At 47.0% G+C, this 21,753-nt stretch overlaps 1 protein-coding gene across 1 annotated transcript; it reads right to left on the minus strand.

Moving 5' to 3' along the window:
• Positions 1–3,445: 3,445 nt before the first annotated feature.
• P3H4 (prolyl 3-hydroxylase family member 4 (inactive)) lies at positions 3,446–19,416 on the minus strand. The gene is made up of 8 exons (XM_053363829.1): positions 18,705–19,416; positions 12,212–12,361; positions 10,613–10,784; positions 9,574–9,702; positions 7,842–7,987; positions 6,617–6,700; positions 4,831–4,975; positions 3,446–4,305 (listed from the first exon to the last, which is right to left on the minus strand). The coding sequence occupies exons 1-8, from the start codon at positions 19,302–19,304 to the stop codon at positions 4,286–4,288; spliced, it is 1,446 nt and encodes a 481-aa protein (XP_053219804.1). The 5' UTR covers positions 19,305–19,416; the 3' UTR covers positions 3,446–4,285.
• Positions 19,417–21,753: the final 2,337 nt, after the last annotated feature.

Consider the following 21,753-nt stretch of genomic DNA (forward strand, 5'->3'; position numbering starts at 1 on the left):
AGAACTCTTGGGCAAAATGGCTAGTTCAAAATCTATCATTTGGTCTTGCAGGTATAAGAGAAGGAGAAGGAGAAGGAGGAGAAAGGAAGCAGCAACCTTTCATGTTTTTGGATTCAAATCATTGCCCAGCTTTTAAAATTATTTTTGACTGAGCTTTTGTGCATGTCTGGTAGATTGAAACACTTGTAGTTCATTAAAAATATATATATGTAAAAAGGTGCACAGGTAAACAAACACCTACCCACGTGTAACAGGTTTCTGGCTCATAAAGGACCCCTGGACGCTTAAGTCCAGTCAAAGGCAACTATGGGTTGTGGCGCTCATCTCGCTTTCAGGCCAAGGGAGCCGGCGTTTGTCCACAGACAGCTTTCTGGGTCATGTGGCCAGCATGACTAAACCGCTTCTGGCGCAACGGAACACCGTGATGGAAACCAGAGCGCACGAAATGCCGTTTACCTTCCCGCCACAGCGGTACCTATTTATCTACTTGCACTGGCGTGCTTTCGAACTGCTAGGTTGGCAGGAGCTGGGGCAGAGCAACGGGAGCTGACCCCATCGTGGGGATTCAAACCGCCGACCTTCTGATCAGTAAGCCCAAGAGGCTCAGCGGTTTAGACCACAGCGCCACCCTGTGGGGAAGGATAGCCCACACAGCACAAATAAATCCCATCAAGCACCGCCCACTAGTGTGGATGGGAAACACTGAGGCAGATTTCAAAGGCATAAAAAGCAGACCAAAGCACACAAAGGAACAGCAACCCATGTATGCATTAACGCCTTGTGTGGACACAGTCAAAAAGTCAGGGGCAGAAATTGGTTGATCCTCTTCCACAGCGTGGACGCAGGCTTCATTATTGACAGCTGGATGTGCGAGCAGCCTCAAGGGGAAAGCGGGGTTTTTTGGGGAGGGGCATCCCTTTATACATGGGGAGGCAAGGTGAAATGAAATGCTGTGAGGGCAACTTCCATTCACACAAGCGAATTGCACCATTAAGCAATGAACGCACAGGTATGAATCAGCTCTCAGTTTCCCATTTGCACGGGTTTCTAGTACTGATACAAGCTTTTATTCACAAAACTATATGGTTGTGGCTTGGATCCAAAGTCAACTTATTGAAGTTCATGAGAGGAAAGGTTTCAGTCTCCTCACCCCACCCATCATTGTTCTGTGAGGGCAATCTGGAGAGGACGGGAAACCTTTTTCCTGTGAGCTCCCTTAAGGATCAAGCCTTTGTATTCACCCTCAAAATGTCCCAGTAAGGTAATCCCACATCAAAGGCATGACTGAGACTGAATTTTTTTAAAAAAGAGAGAGAGATCTACCTGGGAATTTCATGATGAATAAGGATTTGAACCCAGAACTCCCTGGTTTAAACGTTCTATCCACTGACTAGAGAATATGCCTGGCTCACTCCAAACAGTCTGAGACTCCTTATTGTGCTCAAGGTGAAGGTCACCCACAAATGCAAAACTGGATCCTGTGAATCTAACAGCTGGGTGGTTTTAAGAGGTGGCACAAATATTTCGTAACAAGAACCACACAAACCTCTCTCTCAGTCCTTGCAATTCCATCCTATTCACACAGAAGTCTGTAGTAAAGATCGTTGGGAGAGCATTTTGCTCCGAACTTGCCGGATACCTAGTGGAGAAACGTTTATCTCTCCACCATTACATACTGGAATAACACAATAATAAAATGTTTTGTTAAAAACAGTGTGCACAAGGAATGCTTCCAGAGCTGGTTTGCTCAAAGCTCAAAACTGCCACCTGGTGGAAAGCTGAAAGATTATGTTTCACCAGAGACAATGGCAGATGCTCTATTAAAACAGCTGATGGGGATGCAGTTGGGGTGCAAATGGGGTCATAGCTATACCTTTCTGGCTCAGGAGCAGACAGAAACCTGTCCTATCCCTTCCCCATTTTTGAATGAAACCTGACAATCCTTCAATTTCTGAAAAGCACAACCACTCTTCTTCCTCAGGCTGTTGGCGTCTCCGCCCCACTCCAAGAGAAAGCTGGGCCTGTTATTTTGCCTTGCCCATTACACCCAAAACATATCTGATAGCACTTGTTTTGTGGCACTGAGCATTGATGCTTAGAACCCTCCTACTGAAACAACAGGCAAACCCTTTGTTACACATGTGTGCATGACCTGACCCAAAGCCCACAACCAAATACAGTGGTACCTCGGGTTACAGACGCTTCAGGTTACAGACGCTTCAGGTTACAGACTCCGCTAACCCAGAAATAGTACCTCGGGTTAAGAACTTTGCTTCAGGATGAGAACAGAAATCATGCACCAGCGGCGCAGCGGCAGCGGGAGGCCCCATTAGCTAAAGTGGTGCTTCAGGTTAAGAACAGTTTCAGGTTAAGAATGGACCTCTGGAATGAATTAAGTTCTTAACCCAAGGTACCACTGTAACAGAAGAAAATAACACTAATTTTTAAGGCTGGTTCACAAGTGTATGTACATACCGGGGTCAGTATGTGGCCTTTTCGAGCAGTTGTTGGGAGCCATGGCCCAGTGCCCTGGCAGAGTCCACCACTGGGCGGATGCTGTGCTCTGAAAATTGCCATTCAAATTTCCCACAATGCCCTGGAGTGAGACAGCAGCTGGGGCATTAGGGGAAATATAAATGGCAGCTCCAACCTCCAAGCCGTCCTGACTCCACCAGGTGAGGGTAGCTGATGGGTCTCAAAGCTTTGGTGAGTTAGGTATTTCACCTGCATGCGAAGACAACCTCTGGTGGATTGAGCGGACTAGACCAATAGTGGGTCCAACAGTCAAGAAGGCGGGTTCTGCAAGTGCCATAGAGGGAAGGGAGGGGCAGATGGGGCTCGTCAACCTGGGAAAGGAGACCATCTAGGAGAAGGAAAACTCTGATCCTAAACCTCGAGCCATAAAGAAGGCTGATCGCCGAAAAATTGATGCTTTTGAATTATGGTGCTGGAGGAGACTCTTGAGAGTCCCATGGACTGCAAGAAGATCAAACCTATCCATTCTTAAGGAAATCAGCCCTGAGTGCTCACTGGGAGGACAGATCCTGAAGCTGAGGCTCCAATACTTTGGCCACCTCATGAGAAGAGAAGACTCCCTGGAAAAGACCCTGATGGTGGGAAAGATGGAGGGCACAAGGAGAAGGGGACGACAGAGGACGAGATGGTTGGACCGTGTTCTTGAAGCTACCAGCATGAGTTTGACCAAACTGCGGGAGGCAGTGGAAGACAGGAGTGCCTGGCGTGCTCTGGTCCATGGGGTCACGAAGAGTCGGACACGACTAAACGCCTAAACAACAACAACAACAAACCTCCACTGCCTTGCCACACAAAATAATTACAGAGGAAGCTCTTCTCTAAGCCGTGAGACGATAAAGGGTTGCAGATTTGGATAACAGGTCTTTAAAAAAGAAAAAGAACCAACACGCTCAGAAGACAGTAATAAAAGAACTGGAGGTATTTTATTAAAATCCAGCTAAAATTGTAACAAAAAGAAATCTGTACAATGCAAGGAAAAACAAAACAAATTAAATTAACTGACAACAACATTACAAAGGCAACTCTGTGAGGTTTAAGAAGGCACTTGACAAGCCAATTTGAACGTACCTATCGCTCTGTTTTAGAACCATGTCAGAAGGGAGCCAGTGCCTGCTGAGGTCTAGCGCACCATCTGAACAGTCAGTACCAGGCAAAAACAGAGCAATGCATGCTGGGAGCCTGGTTCTTAAGAGAGCCAATGTTCTGTGAGGAAAGGGTCAATGGCTTAAATTTGGTCCCGTTGGGAAATCAGTGGCACTAAAAAACAAACAAACAGTTGGATAGATCACTACCGTGTGTGTGTTTGCCTGAATAGCCAAAGTCACTGGCTCCCAGCATATCTGAGGCCACACTGGCAGAGCCCAGGGTGAAATCAGAAGCAGACGCTGTGCTGCTCACCTCTCCCACTTTTGCATGGAGGTTTGTTACGAAGCAGGGCTCTCCTAAAGCGAAGTACCATGGGGGGAAAACACAGCACCTTGGATTGGCTCAGAGGCACCCCATGCTCAGCCAATTGCGTTTGGGGTGGACTGGAAAGTTCTATGCAGGAGGTACCGGGAGGTAGAAGACCCCCAGCCTTGGAAGAATCTTAAACAAGGGCCAGGAGGGTGAGGTTCCCAAGGCAGGGATCTTGTTGGAACACCATCAGGGGCGCACCTGCCGGTTCCAGACAGCCCACTTCAACCCTGGTGGGTGCAAGGAATCAGAACACGCACCCCTCACCTACAGAGGAATGCAGGAAACACACCGCTCATTCGAGCCCCTCTGTCTCTGTGAACAAAGAACACAGTGCATTAAAGGAATCCGTCCTCAGCCTTTGCAGGTGCATCTATACTTGCCAAAATGCTGCTTGCACCCTCCAGCGAAGTCATGCCACGGTGCACGTGCTCACTGCTGCCCCCTCCAGGATCCATGCAGCATGCACAAGAGTCCACCTGCCAGCTCCGGAACTTGGACGCAAGAGGAAGGGGCGGGGCATGCAGGAGAATCGGCGCCAACCCACCGGGGAGCCACAACAGCTCTCTCCTTTCCTATCCTTCTAACGCTCTTTGCAATGCCTTCTGGGAGCTGCCTGAGCTCTAGAGCCAAGCTTAGCGTTCTCAGCAGGTGAACGGCTGGACAGACACACATGGATGGGAGCAGAGGCAGCACAGTGGAGACACAGAGAGAAGGGGGGGGGCAATGCCAAACAGGAAGGGGTGCGAAGGAATCCAGGAGGGAGGGTAGAGTGTGGACACAGGACCAAGCCACACAGTAGGGAGAAAGGTCCTGCCTTTCAACGTTGATATTAATAACCTTGGTCGGCCTTGTCGCCTTTCGATTTTGGCTCCTGCCACCACGGGGACAAAAACCCTTCTTCGTAGTCACCCATGCCCTCGAACTCGGCATCTGATGGCAGAGCCGGATCCTTCGCTCTCTCCTCACCATCGCTCACATCCGCCTGAGGGAGGAAAGGAGAACATGTCACACAAAAGCAGAACAGCTTGAGAGGGCAGAGTGTGTGCTGCTTCCACAGAATGCGGAAACGGGGCATAGACGCCCGTATCAAAAGATTACCAAGTTTCCAGTCCATATGACTGTCAAAAAGTCTTCAAATCACACGGATAATGCCTGATGTAATCTTAGAAGCTGTGGCAAGGCAGAGGTCGATTGGAACTGAGCTGACTCCTCCTAGTACAGTCGCACCTTGGATCCTGAACGCCTTGCGAGTTGAACGTTTTGGCTCCTGAATGCCGAAAACCCGGAAGTGAGTGTTCCGGTTTGCGAACGTTCTTTGGAACCCGAACGTCTGATGGGGCTTCTGATTGGCTGCAGGAGCTTCCTGCAGCCAATCAGAAGCCGCACCTTTGTTTCCGAACGTTTTGGAAGTCGAATGGACTTCTGGAACGGATTCCGTTCCGACTTCCAAGGTACCACTGTATAGGCAAGCGGGTGTGATATATTTATAGCAAAACATTATCTACAAATCAAGGTTGCCAACCTTTTTCTTTCTTTTTTTAGAAAAAAGGTAGCGCTGTACCAAGCTATAATCAATTAGAAAACAAAACGATGTTCCTAGCATTTGCTGTATGTAAAGTAAGAACTCCATAAATCACCTAAGATCGTTTACAGATGTTTGTAAGATGAGCAAGACTGAAAGGAACTCAAAGGAGTCGGCTTCTCTGGACGCTCAGGCAGTGAAATCATGATTGTGTCTGTATCCTTTATGCTAATAGTGAACTCATTCTCCAAGTGCTGATACTCAGGTGGCCATCAAGCCTCATGAGAGCTATCAGCTGCCTTTGAAAAACCCCAGTTAGAAGAAAGATGGAGAATTTGTGTGTGAGAGAGAAGAAGAGAAGGAGGAGAAAGGGAATAAGTTAGAAAAGGCATGGCTGTCTTCCTGAACGATACTTCACACTACGACATTCTGTTGCAGGCCACATTAGTTTTTTATGTATATTCCCATGTGTAAATAATATCCAGCACCTTGGTAGATCTGATGGGACCACTGCCACAATAAATCTGCAAACTTTGCTGGTGCTGCAGGACTTGTTTTTGCTATGCCTTCTCCCGTTTTGGAACATGATAATTGAATGCCTGCTTTTATTTCATATTTTGTTTAACTGTAAAGTGCTGGGCTAGATTCTGCATGATTTTAAACCACATTTAATTGTATTTTTTACAGAGTGCCTGAATGAAGCTCATGGGTCCCTAGAGGTCTGCCAACCGTAGCTCGGGAATGCCTGGCCTATCACCTTCCTATCCCCACTGCTCTTCCTGTGGCGTAGGTTAAGTCAGTTGATCGGCGGTTCCTGCAGCTACCTTTTTGACCCAGTCTTTACCTGCCTCTCACCTCTGACAGGTAGGCGTGGCTTGGTCAAAACAGCCTGGAGGGTAAAATGGGGAGGCCCTGAGGTTGCCCATCCCTGGGTTCGCATTAGAGAGAGACTGTGTGTGTGTGTGTTTGTATTTGTGTGTGTGTGTGTGTGTGTTTCTGGCCCCAAGCCACCCAGGAAGCCAGGATATGAGCTTGGGCGTCTCTCATGAAGCATTCTGGCAGCCGCCATGTCATCCTACTTCTGGCCTCGTGGCCTCTCACCTCATCGTCTGGCTGGAGATACTGCCTGGCAAACTCCAACAGCTTCTTCTGCGCAGATGTCTGGTTGTGGTAGCGCAAAGCCTCCTGTGAATGAGACAGAAGTCAGTCGTCGGAGGACGGTAGGGTGGGAAGGGAGGCCCACCAAGGAGATAAGCTCCATAGGCAGAGCACGAGATCTCAGGGCTGTGGGTTCGAGTCCGACTCTGGGAAAAAGATCCCTGCGCTGGAAGGGGTTCCCATCCAACTCTACAATTCTAAGTATGAAAACACTTTCCCAGCCGCTCTGTTAATTCAGCTCTGGGCACTGCACATCTGAGCACAGAACCCCGGATCTTAGCTTTCATTTTAAAAGGAAGGAAACTTCAAGACCAAATGACTTGAAAGTCTGGAGCCAACAGCTGCTGAAATCTCCAAAGGGGCTTGCGAGGTTTCCAGTGGTCATGGGGCTGATCTTTGGCCCTCCCCGTGACAAGAGGAAGCAGAAAAAAATGGGCAGAATGTGCGTAAGAATGTTCAATGAGTTGCTCTGCACAGTAGGTTGCACAATTTCTAATTTAATATAGAATCATAATTTTATTATTTATACCCCGCCCACCTGGCTGGGTTGCCTCAACCACTCTGTATTTTTAACGCCAAGGGACAGCGTTCTCTGGGATGTCGGAAACTTAATGTACCGTATTTTTCGCTCAATAAGACGCACTTTCCCCCTCCTAAAAAGTAAGGGGAAATGTGTGTGCGTCTTATGGAGCGAATGCAGGTGGGAGGCTCTGCTCAGCGCTCCCTTTAAAGAGCCGCGTGGAGCGTGTGTGCGGCTCTTGGGGGCTTTACCCTGAGGAGGGAGAAGGGCAGCCCTCCTCGGGGAAAAGCCCCCAAGAGCTGCACACACGCTCCATGCGGCTCTTTAAAGGGAGCACGACTCTTGGGGGAGCCTTCTGCCTAAGCTGTGCGCAGCCTCTTCTAGGCAGGGGAAGCCTTCATCCTGCTGCCTGGGAGAGGCTGCGCATGGCTATCCCATAAGCCAGGACAGCAAGAGGCTATCCCAGAAGCCAGATCCCTCTTGCTGTTCTGGCTTCTGGGATTCAGAATATTTTTTTTTCTTGTTTTCCTCCTCCAAAAACTAGGTGTGTCTTGTGGTCTGGTGCGTCTTATAGAGTGAAAAATACGGTGCATTTGGTTTTGCTGCAATAGGCTACTCCTTAAGCCAGCCCCCTAGTCACGCCCTTACCAGCCGTGGGTTGAAGTCGCCTTCCTCCAGGTGCCAGCGCTCCCGATAGAAGCGGTAATAGACCAGATTCTGCTGCATGACCTCATCCCCAGGGTCAAACAGCATATAGCTGGCCACACTCTGCACGGCATTCTTGATATCATTCACTGTGCAGAGAGAGAGAGAGAAGGGGGGGGGCAAATTAGTGGGAGAAGCACTTCATTCACCCATTGTCTGTTGGCGAGAGCATGAACGCAGCTCCCACCTTCATATCAAGGATGACTGCTGGGCAGCATTTGGTGATTTTGCTATTTTATATTGTTTCAATTGGTTTGTGTTTTTTTGCAGAAATGTGCTGGTCACGTCTTTGGGGGACTTTGGCCCAAAACGCAGTTTATAAATAAGTCATAATGTAACATACACATCGTTTGGGAGCGAGGTAAAAGGGGTAAGGGAGAAGAGAGAGACAGGGATAAAAATGTCCTCTAGGCCAGCTGGCATGTTGTGAGCCAGATCTAGCCCCCAAAGTAATTTTAGCCCCAGCTGGCCCTACCGATAGGTTACTCTGGGTGTTCTAATCCCACCCCTGCCCCCGGCAACGTCTCAGTCTATGACGTCACCTAGATGCAACTGTGGATATATCTGCAACATACGTTTAAAGCACTATTATACCACTTTAACAGCCAAAGCATTCTGGGAACTGGAGTTTGTTAATGGTGCTGAGAGCTGTCAGGAGAACCTACAGTGGTATCTCAGGTTACATACGCTTCAGGTTACAGACTCTGTTAACCCAGAAATAGTGCTTCAGGTTAAGAACTTTGCTTCAGGATGAGAACAGAAATCGTGCTCTGGTGGTGCGGCAGCAGCAGGAGGCCCCATTAGCTAAAGTGGTGCTTCAGGTTAAGAACGGACCTCCAGAATGAATTAAGTACTTAACCTGAGGTACCACTGTATTTGTATCGCAGAACTACACTTCCCAGAGTTTCATGGATACAGGGATCGACTGTCAAACCACTCTGGGAATTGCAAAAACATCAGAGAGATTGGGAATAGGAAACTCTAATTCTCTTAAGATGTTAGGAATCTGATAAACCTGATGGACTATTTTTATCTTCTGTTATGCTGGTGGCATTCTGCAGCTTGGGTGATTTTTTGTTTTTCTTTTAATATTTTTTTTTTATAAAAAAAATATACTGCTTGATTCCAGTAAAGCCTCTAAGCAGCTTACAAGAAAGATTACAATAATAAAAAGCCAGTTAATGCAACAGAAGAAATTCCCATATATGTATTTAACGTGGGTGAAACTATTTTCTTGATTGTTTCTTGTTGTTTTTGTTTTGATGGAAAAATCACTTAAAAAATAAAAGCCAGGTTTTAAAAATATATTTTTTTAAAAAAAATACATTTAAAGATAAGCTTAATTAACAGTAAAAATAAATAAATAATGAAACACACATGTCAACATCTAAGGCACAGTGAAGGTGTCAAGTGGCAGGGAGTTCCAAAGTGTAGATACTGCCACACTGAAAAGATCGATTACTTACCAGTGCAGAATGAGCATTTGGTACAGTGCCAGTTCCGCAGATTGAAATGGAGTGTGTGGGGCACAGGACAAGAAACCTCTGCCCTGGGATAGGGGCGAGGAGAAGAGGGAATGCTGGCCAGATCCTAAACTAGAGAATTCCACAACAATCTGCTAGTTACCCAACCAAGCCTCCCCGAAGCAACATTCCTCCCCACCCTGAGGACTCACACTTGTAGTACGCAAACTGAAGGTAGTGATACATCGTGGCCACAAACTTCTCCACAAAGTAGCCGCCTACATTTGGGATCAAGTCGGTTTCGCAGTCTACTTTGCACTGCAGGACATCGACAAAGTGATCTGGAGAGTGGGTGGGTAGAGGAAGGAAGGAATCCACAAGGTTAAACATTTATATCAACTGATGGTTGCCAGGTAGCTAGGAAGCTCCAGAGATTTTATCACCTTTTGTAACCATTTACGGACTTGTCTTCTACAGCTAACTTTTAATTTGCTCAACAGGCAAATGTTAGCAGCTGTAACAGCCTCCCCAATTTTCTGGAAGCCCAGGTATACTTCCCCATACCTAACCCCACAGTTTCCACTTTCCTTGGATATGTCTGGGTTTGGCTCCCATTTAGCTCTCTCAAAGGACTGAGCCAAGTTGAGACCTTGGACCAAGTCATAGTTTACCATGACAAGAATGAATGATCACACATAAGTTTGTGGATGCCTGTAAAAGGTAAAGGACCCCTGGACGGTTAAGTCCAGTCAAAGGCGACTATGGGGTTGCGGCGCTCATCTCGCTTTCAGGCCGAGGGAGCCGGCATTTGTCCACAGAGCTTTCCAGGTCATGTGGCTGGCATGACTAAACAGCTTCTGGTGCAACAGAACACCATGACGGAAACCAGAGCACATGGAAACGCCGTTTACCTTCCCACCACAGCAGTACCTATTTATCTACTTGCACTGGTGTGCTTTCGAATTGCTAGGTTGGCAGGAGCTGGGACAGAGCAACGGGAGCTGACCCCGTCATGGGGATTCAAATCGCTGACCTTCTGATCAGTAAGCCCAAAAGGCTCAGTGGTTTAGACCACAGCACCACACTGGACGCCACCAGAAACAACCACCAGGCTAATGAGAGCTCAGAATAGAACAAGGACAGACTGCCATGCCTACCTGAGTTGACCTTCCCTCAGTGGCCTTCCTTTGTTGTGATGGCAGCCATCACTGCCCTTACCTTTAATGTGTGCCCCTTCCCCGGTGCCCTCACCTGCAATGGCGGGGTAGAAATCCTTAAATTCACGGAGTTCGTAGCTGCCTTCGCAGCCAGTCAAGCAGTTCTCATAGGCCTTGTAGTACTGAGACAGGGCGTGCTCCATGTCAGCAATGCTGCTCCGGAAATCTCCAGCGTTGTAAAGTTTCACCGCTCGCACAAAAACAGTCTGAAAAGAGGGAGGAGGGAGACTGGCAGGTCAGGTTGAACAAAGAAGCCCACAGACCTGGAACTTAACAAGGAATGGCCATAAAAGGGTGAAGCCCCATTGAGCCTTCTTTTTCTTCTCTTAATTTAAAATATGTTTAGGCTGTCATTTTTAAGTCCGAAGGCCTTCCAAGGCGGACTGCACAATATAAAAACATACATATATATTATTATTCTTTATTCCTTCACAAAGCATTTTCTGTGAGGCGTTTTGAAGGGATCAGCAGCATACAGAACACAGCAAATAGATAAACCAGTGGCAAACAAGAAAACAGCCAGCCAGCCCCCAATTATTGAAATTTGGTAACAAAACTAAAACCAACAACGGCCCAACAATGTAGCCTGTTTTAAAAATGCTGAGTTGGTTATCCGTTTGTTTCTGGGCCCATTCAATGTGCTCACAGTAGTATTTTAGAGCCCTAAATGACGTAGACCCCAAATATCTGAATACCTCCTTCCTCACAGAGCCTCTCAGGTGTTAAGATCGACAGAGGAGGCTCTCTTGGTAGTTGGGGGGTTGGCAACCCTGAGCCTCCTTTAAACATTTTTGCCTGCACATGGAAATAACATGCAGAGAGGGTTCATGGTGCCTTCTAGATCCCGGATGTTCAATGGATTCTAACTTCTCAGAGTTAGTTTTCTGGGTTCCTCAAAAAGTAACATGACATTTAAGCACCTTATGTAGTGCGTTCCCCAAATTCCCCTTATTAACTCGAGCTTACTTGGTCTGTGGTTACTTTTCAGAGTTTTAGAAAAAGACAGATTCTAGCCAATGTAAGGACAGATACTGTAGATAGATAAGAACTTGACTTTGTATGCAACACAGTTTTTGACCAAACTGAATAAATGCACCCAAGTCCACTATCATATTAAACTGGGAGAGGAATCCATTTATTGAATGAACCGTCATTCTCCAATATAAAATTGCCTTCCTGTACTTCTGCCACTTGTGGGCAGAGGGAAAATGTTCTCTTGGTTCTCTACACATCCAACTCTATCCAGCTCCCTATTTTGTTCATTTTCCAGCCAGGTAAGCACTACAGATTGGTTCAGTCTTCTTTTTGGCCCACAGAGGCCTGCAGAAACCAGCAGGCCCACCCTCCACAACAATGGACACCTTTCGCCTGCCACAAAAACACTTGATTCTTTGCCCCTGTGTACATCCAAGCCCTTGAAGGCAGGGATAGGGAACCAGATGCCTTCTGGATGTTGTTGGGACTCCAATTCCCATCAGCCTCAGCCAGTGTGGCCAATGGCCAGGGATGACAGGAGCTGGAGTCCAGGAGACTTTTGGAGCTCTCCTATAAGGCTTCCGACTGTGGTCCCGCTCCAGGAAATAAGATCCCTCTTTCCCCAGCCACCCCTGAAAACCTCCCTTGCTCCATTCACCTCATAGGGCTGTGCTTCCAAGTCTATGAGGTACTCGTCCACATCGACCATAGTTTTGTAATAGTTCATGTACTTTTGGGTCATCTCGTGCTTGGGGTTCTTCTGCAGGAAAGTATGCGCGGCCGACACGGCTTTTTCAATCTTATTTGCCTACGGAAAACAAGGGAAAGTAGTTCAAGCAGAGGGTTTCATGCTTTCCAGACCCAGGGCCCTAACCTGCATTTGGTGGGTCCACTTCCAAATTTATTTTACCATATATGGCAATGCTGCTGTTTAATTTGGCTATTTCTGCATATTCCATGACCTTGTACTGCCACTCTTCTACTGTTGGCAATTGTTGTTGCTTCCAATTCGACAACAGGGCGATGAAACATTCCAAAAAGAATGGGAAAAAATTATGTTATACATAGGATAAGGTGAAATAGTGAAATCAGTAGAATGGAAATAAATATCATAATGGGAAATTAAAAGAAACTTCATTGGATGTTAAATGACAATATGAATTAAAATGTAAAATACAATCAAGGTAACTAATTGTATCTGTAAATGAATATAAACAAACAACAAGACGTGTATATACAGAAAGATTTATTTGTATATAGACACTGTACAGATAAAGTTGAAAGAAGAACAACAATACACAAAATCGATAAAGACAATGCGAAAAACTTAAGAGACGACATAAAAAAGCCAGAAGAAGGAAGGAGGGAAGTCAACTCTTAGGAGTAAATGTAAATGTAAAGTAAGGTGTATATGTATAATATGTAATCATAAAATCAATACAGATTATCTTAAAAAATAAAATGCTGCTGTTGCAATCAGGATTAGATCAGGTCGTCATTCAGCGAGAAGACATATGGTTTAAGGACCCCCAGATGTTATTGGACTCCAACTCCCATCAGCCCCTGCTGGCATGACCTATGCAAAGGCAATTGCGGTTCTTAAGACTAGGGACTGGAACAAAGTTTTGAAAATTTTCACTAAATATTACGCAGTTTGCACCTTCTTTGAAACAAATGCAGACTGTAAGGGATTATGCGTGCATTTGTGGGATTGCATTGCCCCAGATCCTTAATTTTCTGAAATTTACCTAAATGTTTTTGAAACAATTGGTCCCGTTTCTATTTTTTCCATACAAAATATTGTTGCTAGCTTCAGAACACAACTAATCTCCATTCCTTTCTGAAGGGGAGGTCGGGCTGTTGTTGGTCTAGAAGCAAATAGAATCGAACAGAATCTGCTCTGGAAGTCCATTTGACTTCTGAAACGTTCAGAAACCAAAGTGCAGCTTCTGATTGGCTGCGCAGCCAACAGGAAGCCGCGGAAGTCCCGTCAGACGTTTGGCTTCCAAAAGAACGTCCGAAAACCGCAACACTCACTTCCGGGTTTGCGGCATTCGGGAGCCAGAACATTCGACTCCCAAGGTGTTTGGGAGCTGAGGTAGGCCTGTACCAAGCAATGGTTTGGTTTGCATCTTACGGCCTAGAAATGGGCTTTCCTTCTTGGGCAGGGGAAGAGGAAAAAAAGAAAGAAAGAATGTTATGCTCTTCATGAAATACTAATGGAGTGTGATCACATAGCAGAGCCATTATCTGGAACGAAAGTGTCCCCTCTGAGATCATGCAGGCGAATAAAAGGACGGTGAAACCAGAGACACAACATAAAAAAATAAGTTATAGAAAAAGAGATAATGGCTTGCATACCTATGTGCTCAGAGGAAAGCAATCCCTACAAACGGGGAGTTTTAAAAAGCAGACTTCCATACCCATTAAACTAAAAGCCCCTGAGTCAGCAGCACAGAACTGCCAGGCTGCCATCCAGTGCCAACACTTGGAGTTAAAAAACACATTTGCCACCAACAGTTGCATTCTCTCTCTCTCATCTGAAAAGTTCCACTAAGTTCATGCCTGCTGTTCTCATCATGGTGTCAAATGCCAGGATGGTGACGTGGGAAGGAAGGCTCACCACTCTGAGCATCTCATCTGTTCCAGACGGAAGAAAGGAGCTACTGTATTCAGGGTGCAGAAAAGCACAGGGACAATCTACTATCTCTGCTGGTTTTCTTGGATTCTCCTCCAGGCCATTTGGTGTCGCTGGGAAGAGACATGCAGATTTTCAAAACCTTTTTCTTTTCTTTTGCCCTCACCTGTCTAAAACTGTCTCTTTAGCCAATTCTGCCCTCGCATTTTTTTAAAAAAATGTATCTCTGCAAATTTTCCGGTGCAAGTTTTTTGTTGTGGTTTTTTTTGGAGAGGAAGTTCTAATGAGGTCTGGAAACTGGCTAATTTTTTTAAAAAAGTAAAGTATTAAAAACCTAAGTTCTTTCCAATAGTAGTAAACCTGACTTTACAAAGGCCATATACGACCTGGTTTTTAAAAGTCCCATTTGCACCTGCATGGACTTCTTGACAATACAGTGGTACCTCGGGTTACATACGCTTCAGGTTACAGACTCCACTAACCCAGAAATAGTGCTTCAGGTTAAGAACTTTGCTTCAGGATGAGAAGAGAAATCGTGCTCTGGCGGCACGGCGGCAGCAGGGGGCCCCATAGGCTAAAGTGGTGCTTCAGGTTAAGAACAGTTTCAGGTTAAGAATGGACCTCTGGAACGAATTAAGTACTTAACCCGAGGTACCACTGTACAGCCGTACCTTGGTTTTCAAACAGCTTAGTTCTTGAATGTTTTGGCTCCTGAACGCTGCAAACCCGGAAGTGACTGTTACAGTTCACGAACTAATTTTGGAAGCTGAATGTCCTACGGGGCTTCCGATTGGCTGCGGGAGCTTCCTGCAGCCAATCAGAAGCCGCGCTTTGGTTTCCGAAAATTTGGGAAGTTGAACGGACTTCTGGAACGGATTCTGTTTGACTTCCAAGGTACGACTGTACTGGCAATGAGGCCGGGAAGACAATGCAGAAGGGGCCCCGCCCATGGGACCCTGCCCTTCCAACAGAACTCTTCCAACGTTTCCTCTCCATGGGGCGTCTGAATACACTTTGCGGGTGGACAGCAGAAGGGGCTTAATTTGAATCAGAAGGGTCGTGGGTGAAAGGCAGAGCATCAGCTATGCATGTAGGAGGTCCCACCTCGAGATGCCAGAAACGGAACCCAGGACCTTCTGCATGCAAATCTCTATCACTGAGTTACAGTCCTTCCCAAAGGTCAGCAGCAAAAAGGCGAGAGCAGTGCTAGAAACTCAGATATATAAGCTAATGGCCAAATGGCACCTTAAACCGAGGTTGTGTTCCTTCGGTTCCTTCGAAGGAATTGAAAAGACTGTTTATGTGCACTACTAGAGCTGCAAGGATGCTGTTTGCCCAGAGTTGGAAAGATGACAAGATGCCTACGAAGGTGGACCGGCAGATGAAATTAATGGACTATGAAGTGATGGCAAGACTGAAAGGGAAAATCAGAAATCAGGAGGATCGAAACTTCAACAGGGAATGGGACAAATATAGATTGTATTTAAAAGAACACTGTAAACACTTTAACTCTTTGGCAGGTTTTAAATAACCCTTGCAATGTTACAAAGACTATGGGGGACTGTAATTTGGATGAATTTATAATATGCAGTTGACAAAGGTATTGAAAGAACCCGTGGAATGGAGGGGGGAAGTCCTAAGATTCGGAAGAATCTTGTTTTAATTTTAATAGCCGCAAGAATTTCAGTTGTGTGAATGAATTTGTAAAACCAAATAAAAATTATTTAAAAAATAATTAAACCTAAGTTGCGGTCGCCACAGCAGAATGCCTAGGCACCTTTTTTGCACTGTGATGATGATAATGATGATTTTCTATACCACTTTATATAAAAAATATAGTCTGGCCCCCCACAAGGTCTGAAGAGACTGTATCGGCCCCCTGCTGAAAAAGTTTACCGACCCTTGCTCTAGATCATGTGATGTACATTGCAGAGCACACCTCCAGGCCCAAAAGTACACCAAAATCTTGCATCTTCCCAAAAGTCTAGCTGCTTTCCCAGCATCACTTTGGTACACAGACAAAGGGTTAAACAGCCTGGAAACTCCACCAAGAGAGACAGCCAAGGAACAAGAAGTCCAGGGAAGATCAGAAGTGAATCTGATCATCTCTCCGCAACTGTGTCCACCTCCTCCAGGAGTCTGAAAGCTGTGGGACGTGGCATCTGAAATGCCTCTGGTCCAGGAAAGCCAGGGGAGGCTACCTCATTGGTGAAGGAGATTTGCGGGGTGGGGGGAGAAAGAGAAGGGGAGGAGAGACCAGAAGCTGCTGGCAAAAGGCACTGCTTTGCTCATCTAACGCTCCTCCTGGAGGCCCAGATTTAAAGAGCCAGGCTGTCTGGATTAAGCTACTTAAAAGGGATAGGGTCCTGGGAGTGCGGGGAGAAGGAAAAAGAGGCAAAGAAAAGGAGGAAGTGAACAGTTTCCTCACTGGCAATGTAGCACCTTTCGCGTTTGGAAAGGCAGGGATGGGGAATACGATGCACACAGCACACTGTTCAACAGTTCACAAAAATCCCAGCACGGAAAGCGCATAGGAATGAGCACAAACTCCTCATCTGCAGATTGTCACGTCCGAGGCTGTTGCGAAGCCTCCCAAATAGAAGGCTGTCAGGGGAGGTGACTGTTTCACGCTAATACCAAGTGACGGGGGCTTTGAACGGGATACATGTGAAACTTGAACGAAGGATGACTTGGGAGTGCTGAGAGCAGTGGGGCTTGTTGGGGGTGGGGGGCTTGCTTGAGGCAGGTCTGTCTCCTGCTCTTGACTTGCTCAAAGGGCCCCAAGCAAAGGAATGTCTTCAGAGGGAAACAGCACACAGCTCGAACTTCCATATTAGAAATACTGTACAGCGGTACCTTGGTTCTCGAACTTAATCTGTTCCAGGAGTCTGTTCGACTCCTGAAATGGTTCGAAAACCAAGGCTCAGCTTCTGATTGGCTGCAGGAGCTTCCTGCATTCAAGCGGAAGTTGGAGGTTTGGCTTCCGAAAAACGTTTGCAAACCAGAACACCTACTTCTGGGTTTGCAGTGTTCGGGAGCTGATTTGCTCAACCACTAAGCCGTTCGGGAACCAAGGTACCACTGTACTGTGAGCCTGTACTGTTTCATTGTAACACATAATGATCATTCATTTGGCGGTGTGTGTACACGTGTTGAGGAATCATAGCCTGCGAAGACCATGAAGTATGGTGCTCTGGGAGGGGAATCTACATGAAACAAATCACACAAGTGAGTTTTTCATTCAGGGGACAGGAACTGGCTATAGTTCCTTGACACAGTAACCTTTCCACGTGCAGGATTCAGTATCTTTGCAGAGCAGAAAGTACCTTCCCTGAAAGCTGGACAGTTGGTTGGAGCGCGTGAAGCAAGGCCATAATATGAGAAGCAACCCATAGATAAGGTCCCCTGATGTGCATTGAAGGGGCCAGCAGAAGTAACACGCCTTGGATGCTTTCTACTGGTCACTCTGAACCCCAGATCCGAAGAAGCTATGGAAACATTAGCTGAGAAAGAGGCTCCGGTGCAAACCTGGAGGCCGAACAGGAGCTTATCTTGCTCTTAGAAATATTGAAGGGGTTGTGGGAACACAAGAGTACTGAGAAGGCCCTTAGATCCTGTGTGGTGGCATCTTTTAATGAAATGCATTGTCTCCAGAGGAAGAGATGTGAAAACCCACATTTGGAAAGAACTCCCTTTGTCCAGAAACTTTTTCTGCCTAATGTCTGATGGTTGGGAACTCTCTGTAGCCAACAGGGAAAGAAAAGCGCATTGTTTCATCTAAGGACTATTCCAATCAGTTCTTCTTTCCTGTATTTCAGGGGTAAGATCTGCCCACTGAAAACAGATGTCCTGCCTCTGCTTTTACTAAAACACAGCGGACAGTCAACCACCTCTGGGAACCACCAGTACTTCTTACAATGCTTACAACAGGGGTCAGCAAACTTTTTCAGCAGGGTGCCGGTCCATTGTCCCTCAAATCTTTTGGGGGGCCAGACTATATTTTTTTTTGGGGGGGGGGAATAAATTCCTATGCCCTACAAATAAACCAGAGATGCATCTTAAATAAAAGGACACATTCTACTCATGTAAAAACACGCTGATTCCTGGACAGTCCATGGGCCGGATTTAGAAGACGATTGGGCCGGATCTGTTCCCCGGGCCTTAGTTTGCCGACCCATGGCTTACAATATTTAGATCATAGAACTGTAGGGCTGGAAGGGATCTTGGGGATCATCTAGTGAGTCCAACCCTCTGCAGTGCAGGAATATACAGCTGTCCCATACGGGAGGATCGAACCTGAAACCATGGCATTATCAGCCCTGTGCCCAAACCAACTGAGCTACCCAGACTGTCTACCATATGCTTTGAATATTATTTTTTGTATGTCGCTTAGATGTTGTTCTGTTTAGAAGTGATTTTAATTAACTAATATTTTGATTGAAACGCAATTAATTGACATGGTTTCCAAGGAAGCCTCGAGACGTCCCCCTGCGCGCGCTCCCCACTGGCTCACCTTGAAGAGCGCGTAGTGCAGGTACTGGTAAGGGGTGCGGCGCTGGAAGTCGCGCAGCGTGTCTACGGGCGGGTAGCTGAGCTGGAAGGCGGGCAGGCTGCGCTTGCACCTCCGCAGGCACGAGGCGCGCTGCAGGACGAGCCCGAAAAGCTCCATCTCCCGGCGCCACTCATCCGCCGCGCCCCCGGCCGGCTCTCCAAACTCCGCGCCGGGCCGTGCGCCCTTGCCGAGCGCGGCGGCGGCGGCGGCGCCTTTCTCGTCTTCTCCATGCGCCGGGGTGCCCTGGACGCCCTCTGCAGGATCTCCAAAAACGGCACCCTCTCCAAACTTCTCGCTGGCGGCGCACTCCTTGTGGCAGTGCGCCTCGCTGTCCCGGAGCAGGCGATGGAGGCGCAGGCTCGCCTCCAGGTAGCGGACGCTCTCCCGCCAGTTCTCGGCCTCGTACTGCTCCAGCGCGTAAGCGTAGGCGCTCTGCAGAGGCATCAGCTCGGCTTCGGGGAAGCCGCGGAAGCTGTACTTCTCATACTGCGCGCTGCCTTCAGGCGCCGCAGTGGCCAGGAGCACGAAAGCCAGCAGGAGCCCCCGGCTTCGCCGCTCCATGCCGCCCAAGCAGCCGGCGGCTCGGTGCTCGAGAGCTGCTGCCCAGCCGCTTGGAGGCCCATCGGGAGTCTCCGGGAAGCAGGGGGAAGGAAGGAAGGCGGCGCGGGACAGCCCAGGCGGATTCCGCAGGGTCTTAGCGCGCCCGGGATAAGTTGGGGGCTCCGCCCACCAGTTTCTTCCTCTGACTCCATGAGTAGGGCTGGAGTTCTGGAAAAAGTGAGGCTGATCAACACTATACGGTCCCGCGACCTGAACTGAGGCATCCCAGAAGCTACCGAGTTGACGTTGCTTGTTGTGGGAGAGACCAAGGTTCTCTTCTCCCAAGACCTATCTTGCTGCTGGCATCATTCATGACGGATCGATAGATCATATTTGTACCCCAATCCATTCAGAACAATGTGTATGAATGACAAAAAAGAAATGCAATGCAAAGTTACATTACAGCCTAACACAACAAGCAAGCTAAAAACAGTCAGAGAAAAGGAGGTCAACAGCAATGTTGTCAACCCAAAGTCTAAAGGAAGAGGCCTACAAACAGATAAAGAACTATATGACTTTGAGAAGCCCTGTAGGAAGCCCTGTATAGGGAAGTTTTCAATGTTTGATGTTTTATTGTGTTTTTATGTTTTGCTGGAAGCTGCCCAGAGTGGCTGGGGAAAACCCAGTCAGATGGGCGACATATATTTAAACAAAATGGTAGCAGCTCTGTGAGGGGAAAACTGCAGCTCCCAGGGTTCTTTGGGGGAGTCGGGCACACTGAATGCACTTTAAATGTATGGTGTGGATGTGCCCTGCGATTGGCGGGGCAGTGCCCCTTTTTGCACAATTGACCAGCCCCCACTGCACCCCATAGGCAAGCCAGGTGCTTCCAAACTGTGGCTGTTTTGCAGGTGGGATTCAATCGCAAATCCAGGCTGCACCATTAAACTGGACCTAGTGCTCTACTGCACCACAGACACAGCAACTAATAAAAGCAGAATGATGTGTGGGTGGTATAATAATAATAATAATAATAATAATAATAATAATAATAATAATAATAATAATATTTGTACCCCTCTGGGCAGTATACCATTCTGGGCGGCTTCCAACAAAATATTAAAAAATACATTAAATACATTAATATACATCTGCAACTAATGCACTATCCATGATGTGTTGCAGAACATATTTGCCCCCAAACACCAGTCTGGATAGACCTCAAGCAGTCCAGTTCGTGACTATCGCTTGCATATTTATTTTATTTCTAAAAAAAGTATTACCGTGGTGCATAACAGCCTGTAGAGAACTTCCTGGAGAGAAAGAGCACCTTCATTTGGGGCTCCTTAGAAAATTGGTCCAAAAGAAAACTGCTGTGTAAGGGGCAAGTGGCCACTCCGGCACTAGGACCTGAAGGAAATAGGATTCTTTCTGCCAGGAGCTTTTGTGCATTAGAAATCATCTCCTTTGCTGTTTTTCAGACATATTTACTGCTTTTAAAGTTTTTACAAACTGTAGGCTGTTGTTCCAGCTCAGTGGATGGGGTTGTAAAAACTTGTTTGCGAGCTCAAAAAGCTGCTGCCATATTCAAGATGGACAGCTCCACAAACAACTGCTTGACGGGGAGATGGGGGAAGTTTGGACAAATTCTAACAAGGTTTGAGCACCTGGAATACTTTGGGTCAGGGTATCTAGTGTGGTGACCACCATGTCTGACCACTGGCTCTCCTGGCTGGGGCTTATGGCAGAGTTGGCTTCCCAACAATATTGGCACCACATCGTGTTTTTAATATTCTGTTGGGAGCCGCCCAGGGTGGCTGGGGAAACCCTGTTGGATTTACTAACAAACCCAGCCAGATGGGCAGGGTATAAAATAACAACAACCACAACCCTCTGACAGACACGCACTCACACACACATACACACTGGCTTTCTGCCTCCAGAGAAAGTCTGTGAATTGCATCTTCTTTGCTTTCTGCTGCAGCCATCCAAATATGTGGCTGTAGCGTTGCCTTGATCTCGCTTTTTAATAGTTTCTGGATGGAAAAAAAATGTCAGTTTGAAAAATGCACTGATCCTAAACTCCAGGAAAGAGATGGACGACGTCCTCTGCTGTACTCTTAATAGGAACTTGAAAACTAGGTCAGAGAGTTTGTATTGTCTGAGGGCAAAGCGTGGTTGCAGTTCCTGGCATGATGTACAGAGCTCCCATCTGTCCCTTATTTTAAGGTATGGTAGGCAGCATAGGTTTTTTTTAGCCCCTTCCTGCTTGGAAGCCACAGCCCGGTGGAGCGCATTTCAATAGTCTCTTATTCTTTCCGATTTACGATCTGGCAGGCAGAATACAAAACAGCTTTCCTTGCGAACACTGCCTCCTCCTGCAGAAATCCTGCATTAAATTGCTTTTATCAAGCCCTTCCATTATAGAGGGTTTAAAATCATCCCGACTTCTCTGACTGCCTTTGCTGCA

This window comes from Podarcis raffonei, chromosome 13, assembly GCF_027172205.1.
Source record: "Podarcis raffonei isolate rPodRaf1 chromosome 13, rPodRaf1.pri, whole genome shotgun sequence".
Lineage (NCBI taxonomy): Eukaryota > Metazoa > Chordata > Lepidosauria > Squamata > Lacertidae > Podarcis > Podarcis raffonei.

What these genes read in the sequence shown, in the direction of transcription:
- P3H4 (XM_053363829.1), bottom strand. Translation starts at nt 19,304, where the DNA reads ATGGAGCGGCGAAGCCGGGGGCTCCTGCTGGCTTTCGTGCTCCTGGCC. An exon ending in TGCACTACGCGCTCTTCAAG is followed by an intron (nt 12,362 to 18,704) that starts GTGAGCCAGTGG and finishes TGTTTTCCGTAG; the next exon opens with GCAAATAAGATTGAAAAAGC. An exon ending in TTTCTACCCCGCCATTGCAG is followed by an intron (nt 9,703 to 10,612) that starts GTGAGGGCACCG and finishes CCCACTCTCCAG; the next exon opens with ATCACTTTGTCGATGTCCTG.